General features: G+C 37.3%; 2 protein-coding genes across 4 annotated transcripts; one reads left to right on the forward strand and one right to left on the reverse strand.

The window, feature by feature from the left end:
• Positions 1-1,487: 1,487 nt before the first annotated feature.
• LOC110641878 (protein SHI RELATED SEQUENCE 6) lies at positions 1,488-4,226 on the reverse strand. 3 transcript variants are annotated; one of them, XM_021793744.2, is made up of 3 exons: positions 3,011-4,226; positions 2,471-2,761; positions 1,488-1,857 (listed from the first exon to the last, which is right to left on the reverse strand). In XM_021793744.2, exons 1-3 carry the CDS (start codon positions 3,555-3,557, stop codon positions 1,844-1,846), a joined length of 852 nt encoding a protein of 283 aa, XP_021649436.2. In that variant the 5' UTR covers positions 3,558-4,226; the 3' UTR covers positions 1,488-1,843. The 3 variants fall into 3 exon arrangements, with proteins under 3 accessions (XP_021649436.2, XP_021649438.2, XP_058005178.1); XM_021793746.2 differs by having other exon boundaries at positions 1,494-1,854; XM_058149195.1 differs by lacking the exon at positions 1,488-1,857 and having other exon boundaries at positions 1,904-2,761.
• Positions 4,227-7,727: 3,501 nt separating this feature from the next.
• On the forward strand, positions 7,728-9,435 carry LOC110666557 (probable leucine-rich repeat receptor-like protein kinase At1g35710). The gene is made up of 3 exons (XM_058148093.1): positions 7,728-8,021; positions 8,336-9,171; positions 9,378-9,435. Exons 1-3 carry the CDS (start codon positions 7,728-7,730, stop codon positions 9,433-9,435), a joined length of 1,188 nt encoding a protein of 395 aa, XP_058004076.1.
• The last annotated feature ends 17,795 nt before the right edge of the window (positions 9,436-27,230 follow it).

Raw genomic sequence — 27,230 nt, forward strand, 5'->3', positions numbered from 1 at the left:
TATATATATATATATAATCTAATTTCATGACTCTTAACTAAATTCAATAGTATTATAATTTAAATTTAATATATTAACAATTTAATTTTTAGGGAATAAGTGGATAATATTAAGTAGGAAAAAATTTAGGAGAGAAAATTTTAAACTATGCATAAAGAGAAAGTGCTTAGAGAAAGAAAAGAATAATAATAATGGATAAATAGTTTAGTATCAAAATTGAATATTAATCTTTTAAAAGTTTAAAATTCACATAAATAAAAAAACTAATCAAGAGATTGAAAGTGAGACTACATGTAGAAAGAAAGTAATAATAATGATTAGATATATTAATATTAATTTTGAAACTTAATTTTTTAAAAGTTTAAAATTTTAATAGAGAGGGAGAGATATATGTTTCATGTTTCAAATCACACTAACGCCAAAAATTATGTAATTTTAATTTCTTTAGTAATTTAATATAGATAAAATAGTTCATAATAATTTTTATGTATTTATTATCCAATATTCTAAATTTATTTTCATATAAAAATTAACTTTTAAAAAAAAAATCTAAAGCATGAATAACTATATAATTATAAATATATTTTATATATTATTTATATCATATTTTTAAAGAATATATTATTTTAAAAATAATCATAAACAAAATAAATATATTTATAATATTATAAAAATATAATAATTAATATAAATGTTTTTGTAAACGAACTAGCTCGTGAATCTGTTCAATGAGCAGGCTCACGAGCTTATTTAACGAGATAACTCAAGAACCTGTTCAACGAGTCAGCTTGAAAATTTATAAACGAGCTGAGCTCGAACTCGAGCTTGAGTGAAATACTGCTGAACTCGAATTCGGCTCATTTATTAAACAAACTTAAAATTCGAGCTCGAGTTCGGCTCATTTTTATCGAGCCGAACCAAACCGAGCTTTTATCGAGCCGAACCTCAAATAGCTCACGAGTGACTTAATTCATTTACACCCCTAATTGTGCCATCAGCGGACACATCAATATGGTATTGATCTGGATTTTAATGGGTTGCATAGTTTTTGTTTCCTTCTCACGCAAAATCCATAGAAATTTATTCCAAGAAATGATGAAATAAATTGCTAAAAAATTGGTCAGTCCAATAAATTTAATTTTGTTTATGTTGGTGCAATAATCTTTCATTTCCTTGACTACAATCAACCTAAATTGCTGCTAAGCTTTAGTTCAATAATATTAGAATCATCATCTCTAAAGTTATGAGCTCTCGATGAAAAAAATGTAAAATATGTTTTTTGACATGTTATTTTTCTAATAGGAGACATAGGCCCCGTTGAAATTAGGGTTAAGAGACCAAAAATGATCTTTTAAAAAAAATTCATTCTAATTATTTTAAAATCTTTATAACTAAAATATGTTAAATTTAATTTTAAATTAATTTTTAATTTTTTGTCATTAACTTCAACAAACTAACAATAATACCAAACACACCCATAATAAGCTTGAAATACTCTTTTTCTTTCTTTGTCCCTCTCAATCTTAATAATTTTATCATGTATACAATACATGAGCACTCAAATTCTAAAACCCCAATTCCTCACATAGTAGAACAGTTTTGCTAATTGAATTCTAACATATATTTTCTTTAAAATGAACTTCTAACACGTATGATATCCCAAGAATTATACTCTGCCCACAAATAGAAGGGTAAACACCGGGAGCACAAATATGGATTAATAAAAGCCAACAATGCTTCATATTGCAAGCAAAAACCAGTGACTCTGTCCTTGAAGCAGAGAAGAGCATGCCAATTCTTCCCAATTGAATATTATGAGCAAAATTAATATCAGGAGAATATTTCATTCATTACCTGCTGAAAAAAAAATTAAAAAAAAAAAAGGAGAACGATTAATTCTGTTTTCCTTCACGTGCAAAAGCACAACAAAACACAAAATGGGAAACTTGTAGATAAGCAAAATTTATTCTTGGAAGTATAAATCCTGAAAAAAAGCAAAAAATACAAGTGGGTAAATGCTTGTTATTACAAGGCCCTAAAGTTTTTTTCTGAATTGAGTTAAAAGCAAAACCAAAAGCAAGGGCATCATAGATGAAATGCTTATGGATTGGAATAAGAGGGAGTTGTGAAACATTGAAGTACTGTATGGAATGCACCATCAATGCTCTTCTGTTTTGCCAAGAATGATAGAGACATTGCAACAATGACCCTTGCTTACCTAAGAAGCATTAAGCTAATCCTCTGTTTGATAATTAGTAACAACCATCTAGTTAACATGGAACTGGAGAGGGTTGCAAATGCCACAGTGTTGCTTATTCACTAACTAACATCATTTTGATCAGTGTTGCTTCTAAACAAGTTATTATTATTATTATTATTATTATTATTATTATTATTATATCAATTTGATCAAGCATTAAGTCATTAACCCAGAAGAAAATTTAAAATCATTGGGCAGAATAGGCTATACCTTCCAGGAATCTATAGCTGGCAGAGGCTGGATAGGCATATGGAGGATCAACAATTGGAGAAGTAGAATCTCTTTTTCTTCGAACGGGGGGAATCTTTGAAATACATGGAAATAAATTTTTCTCATCAATCCCTTGATCATAGAGAAAGCCCTTAAAAACATGGCCGCTTATATTTACGATAGCCTGGTATGCAACCTCTGCTTCGCCACCACTAATGGCGGTTACTCTAATGCACCTGAAAACTCCCGGTGCTCGAACTTGGTTTGGTAAGGACTGCTTGAAGCTTGCATCTGTAACCCAACAAAAAATCAGCAAAATTTCAGTGTCATAATTCCATTCTCAGCAACAAATACCTAAAACAGAGACCAGGGAAAGGAAAACAAAGCCAGTATTGCATCAAAAGCTCAACAAAAAAACAATTTTCTATTTGAATTTATAAGGGAATACATGAGAAATGATTAGAAAGAGAAGAGAGAACAAGAAAGACTCAATCTTGACTTAAGATTCAAATCATAATCAAACAGAGATAGAGAGAGTACCCTGGTAATTAGAGCCGTTGTCAAAACTGAAAGAAGCAGCAGCATTGTTATGAGAAGTGCTAAAACTATTAGATTTAGTGGTCACATTCTCTCTTGGCCTTTTATTACCAGCACCACCAGAAGAAGAACCGGATGAGCCACCAGCACCGCCACCCTCAGTTCCCTGCCTCTCTCGCCGCCTCGCCGCAGGAACCCACGTGCTCTTAATGTGAGTGGCACAATCATACCCTCTACTCTTGCAACAAGTTCTGCATCTTCTATACTCACACTCCTTTTTGGCTCTATTTCCACAACCTCCGCAGACTCTAGAAGAGGTATTAGTGGTATTTTCATTATCCTCACCAACATTAAACGCATGTCCTTTAGCAAAGCTTGATTCTTGCTGATGATATCTCTTAAAAGTCGTCCAAGAATCTTGATTGTTGGAAATGTTGCACTGGTCATGGATGGTACTATTTATTTGGTGAGAAGAGGAAATGGGTTGTTGTTGGAAAGAAGAAGAATAAGGCGGTGGAGCTGTGAGGAAAACATTGTGGAGGCCTAACATGTTTGTGTGGTCAGGTGTGAAGAAGGTGGTGGTGGGTGGTGGAGGCGGTGGCTTTGTTTTGGTGGTGGTGGAGAGAGCAGTTCGAGTTGGGGTGGCCACAGTTGGTGGATTGGATTGATAAATGAAGTGTTTGGATACATATACAAAGCGAACATGAAAATGTAATGTCAATCTAGCGATAAAGATAGATAAGCTGCCAACGTAACATGAAATAATTATAGTGAGAGAGGAGATTTTTTTTTGCAGAAGTTGCTTTTGCTACTAGGACTCTGTTCCTGTGGACTGAACTATTTCTACTTGTAAAGACTACAACTTCAACGATTATTTCCTATGGATTTATTGTTTTCTATCTGAGAAAAGATTTAATGCTAACTTGCATTCTTGATGATGATGATTACGTATCTTATGTAGCCTCCCTAGACTTTTTTTTTTTTTGAAAGATGGAATTGTTTCCTTGGAAAACTGGGCTTAAAGCCCATCATATAAACATAAACATAGACATAAAATAAACATAAAATAATACAATCTTGGACAGGCTCATAGACATAAAATAAACATAAAATAATTTACATTCACATAAACATAAAATAAAAGGCCCAACATAGACAGGCTCAGAGTTTTAATACAATCTTAGCACCAACAACCCACCCCAACCTATAAAATTGATCCAAAAGAGCATTTAGTTAACCGAATTAAAATTAAAAAAAAATTAAAATTAATCAAAATAAAAAATATTTAATCGATTATTGATTATAATCGAATTAATAAAAAAATAAATTATATTTAATAAAATATTAATAAAAATATATTTATATTCTTTTTTATTTCTAAAAAAATAATAAATATAATTTAATATTAATAAGATAATAATTATAAATTAAATATTATTATAAAATTATAAACATAATAATTATAAATAATATAATATTAATAAAATTATAATTAATAAATTAATTAATTGAATTTTGATTATTTCGGTTATAAAGACAATCAAATCGATAATCAAAAACAAAAAAAATTTATTATTCTTAACTGAAACCACATCGAATCGAATTTATAATAACTGAATTTTACTGGTTTAATTCGATTATTTGATTATAACTGAATAATGTACACCCCTGAATAGAAACCCGAGTTAGGAAAGAGTAATTATGCCCAAAACCAAAACCCACATCTTCAATGAAACTCATTGTTGTAGAAGGAGATTCGCATCATCATTGAAGACCATCATCGGATGGGAATACTACATATTGAAGTACCCCTAACTCTCATGTAGACAGAGGGATAGCCATGATATACAGACAGGTGGCTAGCACGTCTACCCTCAATATCCCACTTCCTTCGAATCGAATTCACCAATGGGAGAATTAACCTCAGATACCAAAGCTCTCATCTGCACAAGGAGAAAAAAAGTAACATAAACATATCGAGCAAACAAGATTCTTTCTTCTAATCTTAGATCTACAATTAAATAACCAAACAAAATACTAGTTATATCTCACTCAATGATAAGAAGGAAGATTCAAATTTACAATTAAATAACCTAACAAAATACTAGTTACATCTCACTCAATAGTGAGGAGGAAGACCTCCCTTAGATAACATGAGAGGCAAGTGACTTATTTCATATTTAAACAAGGAATATTACATTAATGAAGTTTATATATATTTAGATAGATTTATATTTAGATTAAAATTATGGAGTAATTTTTGATGGGTGGTGGTGAGGAGGCATGAAGAGGATGGGCAAATGGCAGGCCTAGTTGAAAATGCTGAAATAGGGGAAGGTATAGCAGAAAGATATAGCAATCATGGAAGAGGAGTGGACCACCCTAGTCCACTCTATAGGCTCAAGCATCTCTATGGATAACTTCGCATTTAGTTTTTGTTGTGCTTGAGCGCTGTTATAAAAGTTCAAAGTATGTACTCATAATATAATTTTACTTTGGTCCCTCAATTTTAATATTTTTCTTTATTGAATTCTTATAGTTTTATTTATTTAAATTTTTTTTAAAGTTTTTTAATAGGTTAAGAATGTGAAACAGATTATATCGTTAAGAAATATTATTTAGTAAAATAATACCATTGATTAAGGGCATGTCATTATCAGTCATCATTAATAATTTATTTATTTAAGTTATCGAAGAAGTCTTCATTGATAATTGATTAGTTGTAAAGCACTCTCATATTTTTTAATTTATTTTAAATATAAATCACTTAAATATTATAATTTTTATAAGTAGTCAAATTGAAACTCCTTATCAATTAATCTTAAAATTAAGATATTGGGCAGTTAAATTATCCTAATTGGTGACATTTATGGTTTTTCCTTTTTTGAAAGAGACATTTATGTTTTATTTATATTGTTTTTGGAATGATAATTGTAATTCTCCAATTCATACGAACCAAATTCAACTATACTAAAATGCTTCAAGACAAGAACACGGAGCTCTAATGCGGTTTATATTCAACAATTTCTAAAGGCTTAATGCTCAACTCTATCCTTCTACTTGTTTATCTATATTAATTTAGAAATTTTAATTTAAAATTAATTTAATTCAAAAATTAAAAAATTAAATTTCTTAATTTTTGTGTTAAATTAAAAAATTAAGAAATTTAACTAAGAAATCAATAAATTAAACTTACTGATTTTTGTTCTAAATCAAGAAAGTAAGAAATTTAACCTAAAAATTTTAATTTTTGAATTAAATTGAGTTTAAATTAAAATTTTTACATTAATTTTGATAAAAGTTAAAAATAGATTAAATTGAACTATCCAATATAAGCATAGGATGAAATTAAACATTCAGTCATTTTCCAAACATAAAGGTTATTTCCACAAATCTAATCATGCTAATATTGATTTCTTTGTGTATCCATGAAGTATATGTAAGTGGGAGAAATTTCACGCATATATATCCTGCCTGAAATCTGATGATTTCATTATGGATAGTCCAGAGGATAGTGATATTATATAATTTGCTTATATATCTATTTATCATTTCATATCATATGCTAATATAGAATCACATAATTTCTCTGAAATTAACATTATTGGTTAGATTGTTGGGGTGACTTATTGATCACAAGGCTTTATATTCTCACATAAGGATGTTGTAATCTAATTAATTCGATTATAGACTGGTTTAATTTTCACATTATACTACTATACTTTTGGTATTATATTTTTCTGAATTTTTATACTTTTAAAAGTAATGTTTATACTAATTATTGAGATTTTCATAAATTTTATTTTATTTAGTTAAAATGGCTCTATTTGAATGCGACAACCATAAACTTTATTGATATAAGGACAATAGTAAAGTTTATGTAGATGATACTTCTATTGGTGTTTGTCTTATTGAGTTATATGGAAAATTCAGTACAAGTATTATTAGTCCATATTTTGAGTTTGGATAATTTAATTATTAATTATTTTTTCATATTTATATAATTATATATTAATTTGATTTTTAGTTGTCCTTATGAATAATATGTAGAGTGATTGATATATTAAATCTAAATAAAAATCTCACACATTGTAAGATCGACCCCCCTAAAATAATCAATTTAAGCAAAAGAAAGAAAAGATCCTAGCATTTGAATCAAGATGATTAATCTAGTATTGCTTACAGATTGAACGCATAATAAAATTTCTCTGCTTATCGAAAGAAAAAAAAAAAAAATTAAGAGACTCTGATGGAATCCAAACATGATTAAACAGGAGGTTCTCTTTTCATATCAGGACAATCAGAATGAAGGAAGCTGGCTGCCCACTGCCTGGAAATCAAGTAAAGACTCGGATTTTTCTTGTATTCATAAAAACTCGGTCTGTAGCAATTGGCAGTGCCCAGCAATTAGGAATATGTCCGTAAGAAAAGTGCAAAAAATCTTAGAATTATTCTGTGGAAAGCATTATAAATATCACTACATTGGCAATTAAGGTTGTTACTTACAGCCACATATTACTCAATACTTTCAACTTTCAAGCTCAGGTCATGAAAAGACCGATGAGTACTGCCAACTTCTACTGTTTGCTCTTCGCTGCCATCAGTAGTCTTGGCAATGGAATCTTTAGTGAGAGTAGCATCCAAAGTGTAAGAGAAGCACTTATGCAGTTCAAGCATGATCTCTCTGATCCTTCAAACCGGCTTGCATCTTGGATTGGTGATGGAGATAATTGGTGTTCATGGTCTGGTTGTTTGCAATAATTTAACTGGCCAAGTCCTTGAGCTCCACCTTAGAAGTCTTTCTTTCTTGGAATATGTTGCCTCCAATCCCACCACTCCCCATGCAGCTTACATATTCAGCGGTAAGATTAATCCTTATTTGATCAATTTGAAACGTGTGAGGTACTTGGATTTGAGTAACAATGATTTTGGAGGAATTCCCATTCCCCAATTCCTTGGCTTTATGAGAAGTCTAAGATATCTTAACCTCTATGGAGCTGGATTTTCAGGAATGGTTTCTCCTCAACTTGGAAATCTCTCAAGCCTGTTTTATCTTGATCTCCATTGTGGTAATAACTGTGGCTTATTTGTTGAAAACATCAATTGGCTTTCTGGTCTTTCTTCATTAAAATTTCTTGATTTGTCCTATTTGAACCTCAGCAAAGCCTTCAATTGGCTGAAGACCATAAACAGCGTTCATTCTCTAGAAGAGTTACATTTGTCCAATTGTCAACTTCCTCAGTCTCCTCCACTCCTCGACGTTAACCTTTCGTCCCTCTCCATCCTTGATTTGTAGAGCAGCTTTGATATTCCCTCTTCTGCACCCAGTTGGATTTTTCATCTCAAACTCCTCTTAAACTAGCAAATAATAAATTTCAAGGACCAATTCCCAGTGGTCTTCAGAACGTGACTTCATCAGTTAGGGAACTCGATCTGTCTTCTAATGAAATTAATTCTTCGATACCCCATTGGTTTTATAGTTTTAGCCGTCTTGATTTCCTCGACCTTGGCGGTAATTTCTTGAAAGGCGAAATCTCAAATGCTATTGATAACATGACTTCTTTGATGCATCTTGACTTGTCAACTTATAATCAACTCGAACTTGTGGGAGGGATTCCAGGAACCTTCAGGAATTTTTGCAATTTAAGGTCATTTTTTCTGTCATATGTTAAATTGAATCAAAGCATATCTGAGATCTTCGAAATTTTGTCAGGATGTGCTTTACCTGAGCTAGATTCATTGGTCTTGGATAATTGTCAATTGTTTGGTCATTTGACCGACCATCTTGGGCAATTCAAGAATCTGCTCCCTCTTTCTCTATCAGACAATATGATTTCTGGTCCAATTCCTTTCTCTCTAGGAGAGTTGCATTCCTTAAGAGCTATTGATGTATCCCATAACAAGCTGAATGGAACTCTTCCCATCTCATTTGGAGGGCTTAGAAGCTTAGTGTCTGCATATTTTTCTTACAATTCAATGGAGGGTGATGTTTCTGAAACCCACTTCGCAAATCTCACAAACTTGGATATGTTTTTTGCTTCTGGGAACAAACTAACATTGAGAGTTAGTCCTGGTTGGGTTCCTTCTTTTCAACTTGTTGAAGAAATAGGATTAGGATCCTGGCAAATTGGACCTCAATTCCCCATGTGGCTTCACTCTCTGAGGTATTTGTTATATTTAGATTTGTCAAACTCAGGAATCTCAAGTACCATTCCGGTTTGGTTTTGGAACCTGTTTTATCGAATTGACCACCTGAATATCTCTCACAATCAAATTCATGGAGTGATTCCAAAAACAGTTAATTTTAGTGTTACAATTATTTAATTGGAAAAGTTATATTTTTATTGAACTTCAAATTGCAAATATATAGAGTTACAGCAGAACTGAAAATAGCTAAAAATACTGCTATCATAGCTAAAAAATCGTGACCTCTACTGCCACTATTTGCTTAACAGAAATATAAAATATCTTGCTGAAAAACAGCTAAAGACTAGGACAAACTAAAGACCAGGACCACTGCAGAACAGGTCATGATCCACTTGTCAACATTCTCCTCCTGGATCAGGAACTGCATACTCCCAGCTTCTCCCTGAGAAATTCAAATCTGCTAACATGAAGTGACTTTGTAAATATGTCTGCGATCTGATTTTCTGTTTTGCAGTACACTAACATCACTTCACCATTCTTCTGGACTTCTCTTAAGTAATAAAACTTAATATTGAAATGCTTAGTCCTTCCATGGAACACTGGATTTTGAGATATAGCTATGGCAGCTTGATTATCAACAAATATCACAGTGCTGTCATCTTGTTTCAGCTGTAAATCCACCATAATCTTCCTGAGCCATAGTGCTTGATTAGCAGCAGCTGTTGCTGCTACAAATTCTGCTTCAGCTGTTGACTGTGCCACTATTTCTTGTTTCTTTGAGCACCATGAAAAACACCCTGATCCAAAAGTAAAACAATAACCAGAAGTGCTTTTCATATCATCAAAGGACCCTGCCCAATCACTGTCAGAATATCCATGAAGCTTGAAATTCTGACTTTTGCTGAACTTGATGCCATAGGTTTGAGCTCCTTTGAGATATCTAACAACACGTTTGGCTGCCATCATGTGCAATTTGCTAGCACAATTTAGAAACCTGGATAAGACACTTACAGGATACAAGATGTCAGGTCTTGTTGCTGTAAGATACATTAAGCATCCAATTAGGCTTCTATACACACCTTCATCAACTCGTTCAGCTCCATCTTCTTTCTGCAACTTCTCTTTTTGATTCATCGGAGTGCTCACACTCTTGCATTCATCCATTCTGAATCTTTTCAGAATTTCCTTCAAGTACTTCTTTTAGCATATAAAAACTTCATTCTGAGCTTGCTTGATCTCCATACCAAGAAAGTAATTCATTTCTCCAAGATCTGTCATGTCAAAGACCTTCATCATCTCCTTCTTGAATTCTTCAATCTTTACAACATTATTTCCTGTGACGAGTAAATCATCTACATAAAGAGAGATAATCACAATGTTAGAGCCAGCTTTCTTGACATACAGAGTTGATTCACTTAAGCTTTTTTCAAAGCCTAGCTTCAGCAAATGATCATCTATCCTGTTGTACCAAGCTCTTGGAGCTTGTTTTAGCCCATAAAGAGCTTTCTTTAATAAGCAAACCTTCTCTTCATGTCCTGGCACACTGAAACCTTCTGGCTGCTCAACAAAAATTTCTTCCTGCAATGAACCATTCAAGAAGGTTGATTTCACATCCAGCCGAAAAATCTTCCATCCTTGTTGTGCTGCCAATGCCAACAACATTCTGATCGTGTCCAACCTTGCTACTGGAGCAAAGGTTTTGGAGAAATCCACTCCCCACACTTGTGCGTAGCCTTTCACTACTAACCTCGCTTTGTGTTTGTTCACTGAGCCATCAGGATTGAGCTTTGTCCTGAAAACCCATTTCACTCCAATTACTTTTCTGTCTTGAGGTCTTTCTACTAGCTCCCATGTCTGATTCTTTTCAATCATGGCCAGCTCCTCCTTCATTGCCTCTATCCAATTTTGGTCTGTTTTCGCTTCCTCATATCCAGCTGGTTCAAAAACAGCAACATTGCATCTTTGATAAATATCTGAGAGTGTCCTCGTTCCCCTGACAGGTTGATCATCTACAGATTCATCAGGAACAAGAGACACAATCTGCTTTTTGGTTTGAGACTCCTCCTTCCAGTCCCACTGTTCATGTTCAAGAAATTAAACATCTCTGCTGGTTATAATCTTCCCTGTCTGAGGTTGAAAAATTCTGTAGGCTTTCGAAACTGAACTATAACCAACAAAAATTCCTTGCTCAGCCTTCTCATCAAGTTTGTCTCTCTTCACCTGTGGAACATGTGAAAAACATAAACAACCAAAAATTTTAAGATTGTTTAGGTTAGGTTTGACACCATGCCAAGCTTCAAATGGAGTCTTCTTTCCCACTGGTCTTGTAGGCGACCTATTCAAAAAGAAAAGCAGCGATTTGTCGCTATACGCCAAAACCTTTTTTGAAGATTCTTCTCATGTAACAAGCACCTAGTCATCTCCATAATGGTTCTGTTCTTCCTCTCACTAACCCCATTTTGCTGTGGAGAGTAAGGGACAGTGAGCTGGTGCTCAATTCCAGCCTCTTTGCAAAATAAATTGAATCTTTCTGATGTATATTCAGTGCCATTATCCGGTCTAATGACCTGAATCCTGCTGCCATTTAGTGAAGGAGTTGACTGCGGACCACATAGATCAGTATGGATTAGCTGCAATTTCTCTGTAGCTCTCCATGTAGACGTTCTGAATGGAAGTCTAATTTGCTTCCCAAGCATACAAGCCTTGCAGCTTGTGAGATGCTCCTCCAGGTTTGGTAGACCTCTTATAAGATTATTTCTTTGCATGAACAGTAAAGCTTGATGATGAAAATGCCCCATCCGTTTGTGCCAAGTGTCTGTGGAAGTGAGTTGACATGAAAATGCCACTTGCTCCTCCTCCAAAGGATTCAGAGAAAAACTTCTTTGCCGCATCTTAATTTTGAATAATTCTTGACCGCTTGGATCAAAGATCAAACACATTTTATCTTCAAACAAAAGTTTGAATCCTTTCTCCAGTAACTGTCCCACACTCAGCAAATTCTGATCAATTTCAGGAACATACAAAACTTCAGAGATTATTTTTATACCTGAAAGACTTTCAATGGCTACTGTCCCCTCTCCTTCTACTGTGATGTATTTTCCATTTCCAATTCTGACCCTTGAACTTGCAGATTTGTCGAGCTCTCTGAATAGCTCCTCATTATTGGTCATATGGTTTGTACAACCACTATCAACAAGCCAGTTTTTGCTTGATATCTTTGACGTGAAACATGAAGCAACAAAGAGTTGTTCTGGCTCTTGTTGAGTTGCAACTTGAGCCTCACCCTGCTGCTGTGTCTCCTTCTCTTTGCAAATTATCTCTGCATGCCCAAGTTTCTTGCATTTTCTACATCTCATGTCAGGTTTTCTCCAACACTTGTAGTGAGGATGATTCTTTCTGCCACAATATTGACAAGGAGAATATTTTCCTCCTTTGCTGCTAGTGTTGGAGTTGCTTTCAGTAGCTGCATTTTCTGAACTGCCTGCTGCTCCTTTCTTTCCTTTCCACTTCTTGTTTTTGTCTCCAGAATTTTGCTGCCATTTGGCTTGCAAGGCTCCCTCAGTAGTTCCTTCTTGCCTCATCATTCTTCTTTGTTCCTGTGCCTGCAGTGCACTTACTAATTCTGCCAAACTGATCTTTGACAGATCTTTAGTGTTTTCCAAAGAAGCAATGGTTGCCTCATATCTTTCAGGCAAGGATACAAGTATTTTTTGAACAATTCTATTGTCGAGAAGTTCACTCAAGTATCCTTACCTTATTTGCAATGCCAGATGGCCTTTCTACATACACCTTGACGGTTTCTGATTCCTTCATATGCTACATTTCAAATTCTCTAACCAGATTCAACACCTTCATTCCTCTAATTCTTTCATCTCCTTTATACTCATTCTTGAGAAAATCCCAGATAGCTTTAGCTGAGCCAAGCGACATGATCTTGCTGAAGATGGTAGGAGAAACTGCAGCAAAGAGACAATTCTTTGCTTTGGATTTTTTGGTCTTTTTCTCCTTGTGTGTTTTGATCTGAGCCATTGTTGGATTTCCTGGTAAAGGAGGTACCTCATAATCTTCCTCTACAGCTTCCCACAAATCACACGCATCCAAAAAGCTTCCATTCTCACTGCCCACACTTGGTAGTCTTCTCCATCAAACCTTTGGTGGAGCCACTACGAAAAGAACTCTCACCTTCCATTTTCAAAGGTGTTTCTGAGCGAGGATTGGTTAATGTTTTGGGTAAACACTCAGTCAAAAAACTCACAAGTCTCTCACAGGTCCCTTAAGAAAATAGGGCTCTGATACCAATGTTACAATTATTTAATTGGAAAAGTTATATTTTTATTGAACTTCAAATTGCAAATATATAGAGTTACAAAGAGAATCAAAATAGCTAAAAATACTGCTATCATAGCTAAAAAATCGTGACCTCTACTGCCACTATTTGCTTAACAGAAATATAAAATATCTTGCTGAAAAACAGCTAAAGACTAGGACAAACTAAAGACCAGGACCACTGCAGAACAGGTCATGATCCACTTGTTAACAGTTAGTGCCACTTCTTATGATTTTTCATTAATAGACTTTAGTTCGAATCACTTGGAGGGGCCTCTACCTTATATTTTCTACAATGTGAGCGCAGTAGGTTTTTCCAAAAATTCATTTTCAGGGTCCATATCTACCTTGTTATGTTCCAAGAAGCAAGAGTTGAAGACTTTGCAATTTCTCAACCTTGAAGAAAATCTATTTTCTGGTGAGATACCGGAATGCTGGAGGAATTGGCGAAGTTTAGAAGTCATAAAATTAAGCAAAAACAAATTCAATGGAGAAAGTCTTTCAGGTATAAAAATAATCTCTGAAGTTTTGTATGTTCCTGAAATTGATCAGAATTTGCTGATAGTGGGACAGTTACTGGAGAAAGGATTCAAACTTTTGTTTGAAGATAAAATGTGTTTGATCTTTGATCCAAGCGGTCAAGAATTATTCAGAATTAAGATGCGGCAAAGAAGTTTTTCTCTGAATCCTTTGGAGGAGGAGCAAGTGGCATTTTCATGTCAACTCACTTCCACAGACACTTGGCACAAACGGATGGGGCATTTTCATCATCAAGCTTTGCTGTTCATGCAAAGAAATAATCTTGTAAGAGGTCTACAAAACCTGGAGGAGCATCTCACAAGCTGCAAGGCTTGTATGCTTGGGAAGCAAATTAGACTTCCATTCATAACGTCTACATGGAGAGCTACAGAGAAATTGCAGCTAATCCATACTGATCTATGTGGTCCGCAGTCAACTCCTTCACTAAATGGCAGCAGGTATTACATAGTTTTTATTGATGATTTAACAAGAATGTGCTGGATATACTTTATGAAGTTTAAATCGGAAGTTGCTGGAATTTTCATGAAGTTCAAAAACTGGATTGAAAACCAAAGTGGCTGCAGGATTCAGGTCATTAGATCGGATAATGGCACTGAATATACATCAGAAAGATTCAATTTATTTTGCGAAGAGGCTGGAATTGAGCACCAGCTCACTGTCCCTTACTCTCCACAGCAAAATGGGGTTAGTGAGAGGAAGAACAGAACCATTATGGAGATGACTAGGTGCTTGTTACATGAGAAGAATCTTCAAAAAAGGTTTTGGGCAGAAGCAGCAAATACTGCCGTTTTCTTGCTGAATAGGCTGCCTACAAGAGCAGTGGGAAAGAAGACTCCATTTGAAGCTTGGCATGGTGTCAAACCTAACCTAAACAATCTTAAAATTTTTGGTTGTTTATGTTTTTCACATGTTCCACAGGTGAAGAGAGACAAACTTGATGAGAAGGCTGAGCAAGGAATTTTTGTTGGTTATAGTTCAGTTTCGAAAGCCTACAGAATTTTTCAACCTCAGACAGGGAAGATTATAACCAGCAGAGATGTTCAATTTCTTGAACATGAACAGTGGGACTGGAATGAGGAGTCTCAAACCAAAAAGCAGATTGTGTCTCTTGTTCCTGATGAATCTGTAGATGATCAACCTGTCAGGGGAACGAGGACACTCTCAGATATTTATCAAAGATGCAATGTTGCTGTTTTTGAACCAGCTGGATATGAGGAAGCGAAAACAGACCAAAATTGGATAGAGGCAATGAAGGAGGAGCTGGCCATGATTGAAAAGAATCAGACATGGGAGCTAGTAGAAAGACCTCAAGACAGAAAAGTAATTGGAGTGAAATGGGTTTTCAGGACAAAGCTCAATCCTGATGGCTCAGTGAACAAACACAAAGCGAGGTTAGTAGTGAAAGGCTACGCACAAGTGTGGGGAGTGGATTTCTCCGAAACCTTTGCTCCAGTAGCAAGGTTGGACACAATCAGAATGTTGTTGGCATTGGCAGCACAACAAGGATGGAAGATTTTTCAGCTGGATGTGAAATCAACCTTCTTGAATGGTTCATTGCAGGAAGAAATTTTTGTTGAGTAGCCAGAAGGTTTCAGTGTGCCAGGACATGAAGAGAAGGTTTGCTTGTTAAAGAAAGCTCTTTATGGGCTAAAACAAGCTCCAAGAGCTTGGTACAGCAGGATAGATGATCATTTGCTGAAGCTAGGCTTTGAAAAAAGCTTAAGTGAATCAACTCTGTATGTCAAGAAAGCTGGCTCTAACATTGTTATTATCTCTCTTTATGTAGATGATTTACTCGTCACAGGAAATAATGTTGTAAAGATTGAAGAATTCAAGAAGGAGATGATGAAGGTTTTTGACATGACAGATCTTGGAGAAATGAATTACTTTCTTGGTATGGAGATCAAGCAAGCTCAGAATGAAGTTTTTATATGCCAAAAGAAGTACTTGAAGGAAATTCTAAAAAGATTCAGAATGGATGAATGCAAGAGTGTGAGCACTCCGATGAATCAAAAGGAGAAGTTGCAGAAAGAAGATGGAGCTGAATGAGTTGATGAAGGTGTGTATAGAAGCCTAATTGGATGCTTAGTGTATCTTACAGCAACAAGACCTGACATCTTGTATCCTGTAAGTGTCTTATCCAGGTTTCTAAATTGTGCTAGCAAATTGCACATGATGGCAGCCAAACGTGTTGTTAGATATCTCAAAGGAGCTCAAACCTATGGCATCAAGTTCAGCAAAAGTCAGAATTTCAAGCTTCATGGATATTCTGACAGTGATTGGGCAGGGTCCTTTGATGATATGAAAAGCACTTCTGGTTATTGTTTTACTTTTGGATCAGGGTGTTTTTCATGGTGCTCAAAGAAACAAGAAATAGTGGCAGAGTCAACAGTTGAAGCAGAATTTGTAGCAGCAACAGCTGCTGCTAATCAAGCACTATGGCTCAGGAAGATTATGGTGGATTTACAGCTGAAACAAGATGATAGCACTGTGATATTTGTTGATAATCAAGCTGCCATAGCTATATCTCAAAATCCAGTGTTCCATGGAAGGACTAAGCATTTCAATATTAAGTTTTATTACTTAAGAGAAGTCCAGAAGAATGGTGAAGTGATGTTAGTGTACTGCAAAACAGAAAATCAGATCGCAGACATATGTACAAAGTCACTTCATGTTAGCAGATTTGAATTTCTCAGGGAGAAGCTGGGAGTATGCAGTTCCTGATCCAGGAGGAGAATGTTGACGAGTGGATCATGACCTGTTCTGCAATGGTTCTGGTCTTTAGTTTGTCCTAGTCTTTAGTCATTTTTTTGAGAAGATATTTTATATTTACATAAGCAAATAGTGGCAGTAGAGGTCACGATTTTTTAGCTATGATAGCAGTATTTTTAGCTATTTTCAGTTCTGCTGTAACTCTATATATTTGCAATTTGAAGTTCAATAAAAATATAACTTTTCCAATTAAATAATTGTAACAGAGTCTTCTCAAGTCATTGCATCTTGGCAATAACCCCCTATCAGGTGAATTACCAGCATCACTTCAGAATTGTTCTCAACTAGTTTCATTGGATTTCAGTGAAAATGAATTGGTTGGAAATATTCCAACATGGATGGGAGAAAGATATTCAAAGATGATTATTCTTGATCTCCATGGAAATAAGTTTCAAGGCCCTATACCTAAGGAGCTTTGCTATTTAAGCTCTTTACAAATTCTGGACCTTCATGATAACTACCTCAATGAATCCTTGCCGAGCTGTATCAATAATTTTACTGCCATAGTTACAAGGAATGATCGTGAAAATCAAATTTACATTTTTTTTGGTGGTGGAGAATCATTCATTGAAAATGCCCTGCTTGTGATGCAAGGAAGGACTGTTGAATATAACACCATATTGAAATTGGTAAGAAGCATAGATGTTTCCTACAACAATTTAGATGGGGAGATTCCAATGGAAATTACAAATCTTAAAGCGTTGGGGTCCATCAACTTCTCCCACAATTTTTTCTTTGGCAATATTTGTAACACCCTCCCGGTAACCACTCCGTACATTCTACTGTTCCGGTGACCGGTGTCGGTCCGGACAGCTAGAACGTTCGGAAAAATATTTAAATTAAAGTCGGGAATCATAATTAACTCAAATATTAATAAGAAAAATTTAGTAAAAATTTTAGAAATAAAATACAACCAAGTAAAACGAGCCGGTGCCCAAGCGATGGGTAACCGGAGGGAAGTTGCGGTTCTCGCAACGAGGAACCCTAGACCTGGGGGAAAAATTATAAATTAATTTTTGGGACTCCAGAGAAAGGTTATTAAGGTTTCCATGGCATTAGAATGCCAAGAAAATACCTAGAAAAATTTTTCAATCGGTACAGACAATTTTGACCCGTTAAGCCAAACGGAGGGCATTTTGGTCATTTCGCCTTCAGAGGTGATTTTTGGCCGACTTGTCCAGTTAAGTAAATAATTATTATGACCCAAAATATGAATAAATATTGCTAAAAATTATATTGAAATGTGGTAGAAAAGAAAAGGAAAGAAAAATGAAATAAAAAGCCAATTTTGACATAATGTGATGTCATTAACATACCCCCAACCAATCAAAATTTGACAAGCCTTCTTAAACCACTTAAAAGAGTCAAAAGAAGACCAAAATCACTAAAATTTCCAGCAGCCCTCACCTTCACAAAGAGCTCACCCGTAGCTCTCAAATCCCATAGCTAAACTTCCATTGATTTTCAACCAAAGCTTACTTTCTTCCTTCATTTCACCACTAAACCCTAACCCCTTTCATTAAACCTTGACCATATCACTTGGAGAAGCTCTTGGCAGCCAAGAAGAAGAAGGAAAGTGAGGTTTAGAAGCTTGGAAAAATATGCCCTAAGTGAGGTTAGTGCATATATGAAGTTTAAAACTCATTAGTTCCATGATCTATGCTTGCAATGAATGAAAAATTGTGAAATAATGAAACAAATCCATGTGTATCTCTACCAAGAATTTAGGCAGCCCTATGGGAGATTGAGGTTGATTGTTTGATAAGCTTAGAATGGTTGGAAATCATGGTTAAAGTATTAACATGCATGGAGACTTAAGTAAGTATGTTAATCAAAGTGTATGAGTAAATTTAGTTGAACATTAGGGTTTAGGATGGTGAAATTGTGAATTAGCCTTGGAAATGGTTAGAGGACTTTTTAATGGTCAATTAGTGACCATTTTAGGTAGGTTGACCCTAATTAGAACTGAAAAATGGGATGGAAAGGTGAAGGTATAAACTGCCCTATGGACAGCAGCATAGGGACTGAAATTTCAGTCCCTTTGCACTGCCATAACTTGGGCTGTGCTTGTCCAATTGATGTTTGGCCAATTGGACATGAAACTAGGCTTATAATGGCACATTTTTGCTGAAGAAACCATGCCCAAAAGACCAAAGCAAAAGGGTCAAAACCCAGCTCCAATCCGGATACCCTGCACTGAATTCTGCAGAATTTGCCAAATGAACAGTAACTGTTCATTTGGCCATAAGTCACTGTATATTTGGTCAATTGGTCTGAAATTTTTACAGCAACAAGTTAAGACATAGACAAACAACTTTCATGAAGGAACCTACCCCAAATTATGGCCAGAACCCATTCAACCAAGTGACTCAAGTCACTGTTCATGCACTGTAGATATGGTAATTTTCTGCAGAATGCAATCCGGGCAGCTTGGGTTTTTGGGCCATATCTGGAGCTACAAAACTCCAAATGGAGTGATTCAAAAAAGGAAATTCAACTAGACAAAATAAGGAACAACTTTCATGTTTTACATTTCTTCAAATTCCAACAGTAACAGTGTCCAATGGAACAGTGAAATTAGGGCACCAAAACTGAAATTTTCTGCTAGTGTGGGTTACACTTTGAAATTGCAAAAACACTTAATGCCAACAAGTTTTAAACACCAAATGTGGTATGTTGGGAGTGCCAAAGTTGATGTACACATTTTTATGCTAAAAGTTAACATTTTTGTTGACCAATGATGAATAGTAACACTAAAAAAGTTGAAATTCACAAATTGACGAATTTAAGAGTTTCAAATGCCCTAGTATACCTAACAAGATTGGTTTGGATAGTTTGGCATGCCAATAGGGTTCAGTTAGCAGTACTGCACATGGCAAAAATGTCATTCTGTGATTTCATGGCTTTTAGCCATTCTGACTTTGCATTGAGACTTGGCCTTGTGCCTGATATCATTCTGACTTGTTAGCCGTTACATTGCCTGCCGGGAGATGCATATGTGACCGATGGTGTGACGGCCCGAGGTACTAGGTACCCGGTGCGGTTACCCATTATCCAGTCCAGTCGTCTAGTGTAGGTTACTTGGGGCAACCAAATGAATAAAAGTGAACAAAGTTAATGAATTAATGAATATACCAAGATCAAACAAAGAAAGCATACACATTGTATACACATTTATTTTCTTGCTATTTTCTTCTATTATATTATTGCACCACTAAGCATTATTGCTTAGCGCGTTGCTTTGCCACGCGTAGGTACCGAGATCCCGATCGTGAGCCCAGTAGACCACAGTGACCGTGAGTCCATCCGATTACGCTCGATGTCCGTGTCACCTCACTACCTGCAGTGCATCGGTAGGGCACTAGATGCCATTTTGTCATCTTGTAATTAACTTTTTATTTTCTCATATGTATTTAGGATTTATGTAATGTATTTTGAGGTTCATGTAAATAATAAATATTTATGGTTATGTATGGTATTAATTTGAGTATTTAATGGTTGTTTATATATGAGAACCCTGAGAAAGGGATGTTTTGAAAAATGAAAAGGTTGTTGAGACCTGAAATTGACAAATTACTGAGATATTGATATTGAATTTTATTGATGATATTGGAGTGGAGAATGAATGAAATTGTATATTGGAAGTGTTTTTAACAGGTTCCGAAGAACTGTTTTCTCCATTTTTAGCCAGGTACTCATGGATTTTCCTTAAAATCTTGAACCTCAAATGAAATAATACTTTTGATAAATGGTTAAAATAAATCATATTTCATAAATTAATTTCAAAAGCATGACACAAATTAAGTAAGGTATATTAGAGTGTGCCAGTACACCGTGTGGCATTACTTATTCGGGTATACTGTACACGAGTAAGGGGTGTCACATTTAGTGGTATCATAGCCTGGTTTAGGCGTTTCTGGGCCTAGATTGAGTCCATACCATGCATTGCATTTGTAAGAGTCGAGGTGACACTAACGCAGATCTGTTTATCTTTCTTATTTTGAATAGGATATGGATCCTTCCTCTCAGAGAGCCGTTGAGGAGGAAGTGGAGAGTCATGCTCCACTTGCAGCGGTGAGGCCCGGGGGCATGAGAGAATCTGCTCCACCCGGCTCGAGCGAGCACCTCAGCCTCCACAGGCCATGTTCCAACAAATGGCCGACTTCTTTAGACAGATGGCTGGGGTAATGCCAGCACCACCACCACCACCACCAGCTCCACAGCAGAAATCACACCTGGAAAGGTTAAGGAAGTTTGGAGCTGTGGATTTCTATGGCAAGAGAGAAGATGACTCTGTTGCAGCCGAGAACTGGTTGAACAGAACGGGCAGAGTACTAAAACAGCTCCACTGTACTCCAGAGCAAAACCTGGAAGCTGCCATCTCTTTGTTGCAAGATGATGCCTATGAATGGTGGGACACTGTGTCCAGTGAAGTGCAGCCAGAAGCTGTAACTTGGGATTTCTTTCTCTCTGAGTTCAAGAAGAAGTATGTGGGTACTGTATATTTGGAAGAGAGAAGAAGAGAATTTATTAACCTGAGGCAGAGACAATTGTCAGTGGCTGAGTATGAGAAAGAATTCGTCCGATTAAGCCGCTACGGAAGGGAGATAGTCCCAAATGAAGCTGAAAGATGCAAGAGATTTGAAGAGGGACTAAATGACAACATCAAGATCCAGCTCACTGCCTTGGGAATCACAGAATTTACCAAGTTAGTGGAAGCTGCCATAAAGGTTGAAAAAGTGAGAATTAGTGAGTGGACTAGAAGAGAGAGGCAGCAGAAGAGGGGACCGGGTCAGTCGAGTTCAGCTCCTGCATCAGGGAAGAAGTTCAAGGGTCCTCCTGCACAGAGTTCGGGTCGACCACGGGGCCGTGGTCACCTCGGGGCCCAGCCACAGTTCACCCCTAGGAGAGGTCAGTCCACACCATCAGTGGGCAGCTCTCCAGGGATGGGGTTCAGGGGACCAGCCCCGGCATCTTCTGCATGTCCACACTGTCAAAGATGGCATAAGGGGGAGTGTTGGAGAGTGACTGGTGCTTGCTTGAGGTGTGGGTCAACAGAGCATCAGCTGAGAAACTGTCCGCGTAAAACTACTACAGCTGCTCCAACACAAGCAGACAGACCTGCTCCTGCACCACAGAGGGGTAGAAAATCTGGCAAGTCTGAGGCTGTAGGACCATCACAGAGGCCTGCATCTGAGCCGTGAGAGGCCTGACAGTAGACCACCAGCAAGGGCTTATGCTATTAGAGCTCAGGAGGAGCAAGATGCCCCGGACGTCATCAGGGGTACGTTCTCCCTCTACACTACTCCTGTGCATGCATTGGTGGATCCAGGATCCACTCACTCATACATCTGCATCAATCTACCCGTAGAAAGGGGGATACTGGTAGGGGAGAGTGACCAAGACATTCTGGTCACTAATCCATTGGGTCACAGTGTGGTAGTGAACAAGGTATACAAGGGTTGCCCGTTAAGGATTCAGGGGTATGAATTCTTGGCAGACCTGATTGAGTTACCCTTCCATGAGTTTGACGTGATTTTGGGAATGGACTGGTTGTCACGTCATCAGGCAATAGTTGATTGCAAATTGAAGAGGATTTCTCTAAAAACTTCAGAGGGTAATGAGATCACAGTTGTGGGGGAAAGGACAGATTTCTTGTCCAATGTCATCTCAGCCACTGTTGCAAGAAGAATGATGAGAAAAGGCTGTGAAGCCTACCTAGCACATGTGGTGGATACTAGGCAGGCTAAGCCAAACCTGAGTGACATACCCACAGTGAGAGACTTCCCAGAGGTATTTCCTGAAGAGTTACCTGGTTTGCCACCAGAAAGGGAAGTCGAATTTGCTATTGAGACAACTGCGGCACTGACACCCATTTCCATTGCTCCTTATAGGATGGCACCCAGAATTGAGGAGTTGAAAACTCGGTTGCAAGAGTTGCTTGATAAGGGGTTCATACGCCCAAAGGTGTCACCATGGGGAGCTCGGTGCTATTTGTAAAGAAGAAGGATGGGACTTTGAGGCTATGTATTGATTCTGGCGGTTGAATAAAGTGGACTGAAGAACAAGTATCCGTTGCCTAGAATTGATGATCTGCTTGATCACCGAAGGAGCAGAGTATTTTCTAAGATTGATCTCGGATCGTGGTATCATCACCGAGGGTGAAAGATGTAGATGTGCCCAAGATCGCATTCAGACCCGGTATGGGCATTATGAGTTTCGTGATGCCCTTTGGCCTAACAAATGCACCATGGCGTTCATGGACCTTATGAACCGTATCTTCCATCCATACCTAGATCGGTTCGTAGTGGTTTTTATTGATGACATTCGTGTACTCCAAGACCAGGAAGAACATGATGAACATTTGAGGATTGTTCGCAAACCTGCGGGAAAAGAAGTCAGTATGCTAAGTTGTCCAAGTGTGACTTTTGGTGAATGAGATTGCATTCCTTGGACACATAGTGTCACCACTGATGGGATTAGGTGGATCCCAAGAAAATAGAAGCGATGATGGAATGGAAGCCTCCCAGAATACAACCGAGGTCGAAGCTTCTTGGGGTTAGTAGGTATTACAGAGATTTGTGAAGGATTTTCCCTAATAGTGCTCCAATGACCAAGTTGTTACACAAGAATGTCGATTTGTTGGAATGAAAAGTGTCAGACCAGTTTTGAGAAATTGAAGGCTATGTTGACAGAGGCACCAGTGTTAACACAGCCAGTGTCAGGGAAGGACTTTGTGGTCTACAGTGATGCCTCTCATAATGGGTTAGGGTGTGTGTTGATGCAAGAGGGGAAAGTGATCGCCTATGCTTCCAGGCAGCTAAGGCCACATGAGCAGAACTACCCTACCCATGATCTAGAGCTTGTAGCAATTATCTTCGCACTGAAGATATGGAGGCATTACTTGTATGGTGAAAAGTGCTACATTTACACAGACCACAAAAGCCTGAAATATTTGCCAACCCAGAAGGAGCTCAACCTTAGACAGAGGCGATGGATTGAGTTCCTGAAGGATTATGACTGTGTAATTGACTACCATCCTGGGAAGGCAAATGTAGTTGCTGATGCTTTGAGCAGAAAATCCATGACAGCCTTGAGATCATTGAATGCCCGTCTATCCTTGGTTCGAGATGGAGCTATTTTGGCTGAGTTGCAAGTGAGGCCAAACTCAACATGGCATTTTAGATGGGCAAAAGGCAGATGAAAAGTTAATGGCTATTATGAGCAAGATCCCAGGGGGAAAAGCAGTTGACTATGGGGTGAAAGCAGATGGGTGTCTGTATTACAAAGGAAGACTGTGTGTACCAGATGATGGGGAATTGAAGACCAGTATTCTAAAAGAGGCACACACCAGTGTATATGCTATGCACCCAGGAAGTACAAAGATGTATCATGATCTGAAACTCCAGTATTGGTGGCCTGGTATGAAGAGAGATATCGGTGACTATGTGACTAAATGCTTGACATGTCAGCAAGTCAAGGCAGAACATCAAGTTCCATCAGGATTGCTACAGCCTATACGCATACCTGAATGGAAGTGGGATCGGGTCACCATGGATTTTGTAAGTGGTTTGCCTCTCACCCAGAAGAAACATGATGCAGCATGGGTGATAGTTGATAGATTGACAAAGTCAGCACACTTTACGCGCTTAGGATGACTACTCACTAGAGAGGTTAGCATAATTGTATATTAGTGAGATAGTTAGACTGCATGGAATCCCACTTTCCATCATATCTGATCGAGTCCCAAGGTTTACATCGAGATTTTGGAAGAAGTTGCATGAATCCTTGGGTACACAACTCCATTTCAAAGATGACTTTCCATCCTCGAGACGGATGGGCAATCGTAAAGAGTAATCCAGTAAACAATTGAAACCCATGAAATTGATACAAAGATTGAATTGAAATGATAACAAAAACGTGAAATACTTGCCAGGTCCTTGAGGATATGCTGAGGAGTTGTGTCATTGAGTTTGAGGGAAGTTGTGATAGATACCTCCCACTGGCAGAATTTGCATACAACAATAGCTACCAAGCTAGCATTCAAATGGCCCCCTATTAAGCGCTGTATGGGAGAAAATGTAGAACTCCAGTGTCTTTGGACTGAATTGGGCGAAGACAATCGGTAGGGCGGACACAGTGAAACAGCCGAGGAGAAGGTGAAATCAATCAAAGCCAACTTGAAGGTTGCCTCGATGCATGTAAATCTTATGCCGACCAAGAGAAAAGAGATAGAATATATGGTTGGCGACAAAGTGTTCCTCAAGGTGTCACCATGGAAGAAAGTGTTGAGGTTTGGAAGAAAAGGTAAGTTGAGCCCTAGGTTCATTGGCCCATATGAAGTCATTGAACGTGTGGGTCCAGTGGCCTATAGGCTAGCTTTACCACCAGAGCTGGACAAGATCCACAATGTGTTCCACGTGTCCATGCTCGGAAAGGTACGCTGCACCCTTCACATGTCATCTCCAGAGAAGAAATTGAAATACAGCCGGATTTGACATATGAAGAAGAACCTCTACGGATCCTAGCTCGGGAAGTGAAAGAGTTGAGGAACAAACAGATTCCATTGGTGAAAGTGCTTTGGAGGCACCACAACACCGAGGAGGCAACTTGGGAAAATGAAGAGACGATGAGGCAACAGTTCCCTCAACTGTTTGCATCAGGTAAATTTCGAGGACGAAATTTAAATAAGAGGGGAAGAGTTGTAACACCCTCCCGGTAACCACTCCGTACATTCTACTGTTCCGGTGACCGGTGTCGGTCCGGACAGCTAGAACGTTCGGAAAAATATTTAAATTAAAGTCGGGAATCATAATTAACTCAAATATTAATAAGAAAAATTTAGTAAAAATTTTAGAAATAAAATACAACCAAGCAAAACGAGCCGGTGCCCAAGCGATGGGTAACCGGAGGGAAGTTCTTGCTTCTAACGAGGAACCCTAGACCTGGGGGAAAAATTATAAATTAATTTTTGGGACTCCAGAGAAAGGTTATTAAGGTTTCCATGGCATTAGAATGCCAAGAAAATACCTAGAAAAATTTTTCAATCGGTACAGACAATTTTGACCCGTTAAGCCAAACGGAGGGCATTTTGGTCATTTCGCCTTCAGAGGTGATTTTTGGCCGACTTGTCCAGTTAAGTAAATAATTATTATGACCCAAAATATGAATAAATATTGCTAAAAATTATATTGAAATGTGGTAGAAAAGAAAAGGAAAGAAAAATGAAATAAAAAGCCAATTTTGACATAATGTGATGTCATTAACATACCCCCAACCAATCAAAATTTGACAAGCCTTCTTAAACCACTTAAAAGAGTCAAAATAAGACCAAAATCACTAAAATTTCCAGCAGCCCTCACCTTCACAAAGAGCTCACCCGTAGCTCTCAAATCCCATAGCCAAACTTCCATTGATTTTCAACCAAAGCTTACTTTCTTCCTTCATTTCACCACTAAACCCTAACCCCTTTCATTAAACCTTGACCATATCACTTGGAGAAGCTCTTGGCAGCCAAGAAGAAGAAGGAAAGTGAGGTTTAGAAGCTTGGAAAAATATGCCCTAAGTGAGGTTAGTGCATATATGAAGTTTAAAACTCATTAGTTCCATGATCTATGCTTGCAATGAATGAAAAATTGTGAAATAATGAAACAAATCCATGTGTATCTCTACCAAGAATTTAGGCAGCCCTATGGGAGATTGAGGTTGATTGTTTGATAAGCTTAGAATGGTTGGAAATCATGGTTAAAGTATTAACATGCATGGAGACTTAAGTAAGTATGTTAATCAAAGTGTATGAGTAAATTTAGTTGAACATTAGGGTTTAGGATGGTGAAATTGTGAATTAGCCTTGGAAATGGTTAGAGGACTTTTTAATGGTCAATTAGTGACCATTTTAGGTAGGTTGACCCTAATTAGAACTGAAAAATGGGATGGAAAGGTGAAGGTATAAACTGCCCTATGGACAGCAGCATAGGGACTGAAATTTCAGTCACTTTGCACTGCCATAACTTGGGCTGTGCTTGTCCAATTGATGTTTGGCCAATTGGACATGAAACTAGGCTTATAATGGCACATTTTTGCTGAAGAAACCATGCCCAAAAGACCAAAGCAAAAGGGTCAAAACCCAGCTCCAATCCGGATACCCTGCACTGAATTCTGCAGAATTTGCCAAATGAACAGTAACTGTTCATTTGGCCATAAGTCACTGTATATTTGGTCAATTGGTCTGAAATTTTTACAGCAACAAGTTAAGACATAGACAAACAACTTTCATGAAGGAACCTACCCCAAATTATGGCCAGAACCCATTCAACCAAGTGACTCAAGTCACTGTTCATGCACTGTAGATATGGTAATTTTCTGCAGAATGCAATCCGGGCAGCTTGGGTTTTTGGGCCATATCTGGAGCTACAAAACTCCAAATGGAGTGATTCAA

Source organism: Hevea brasiliensis, chromosome 6, assembly GCF_030052815.1.
Source record: "Hevea brasiliensis isolate MT/VB/25A 57/8 chromosome 6, ASM3005281v1, whole genome shotgun sequence".
NCBI lineage: Eukaryota > Viridiplantae > Streptophyta > Magnoliopsida > Malpighiales > Euphorbiaceae > Hevea > Hevea brasiliensis.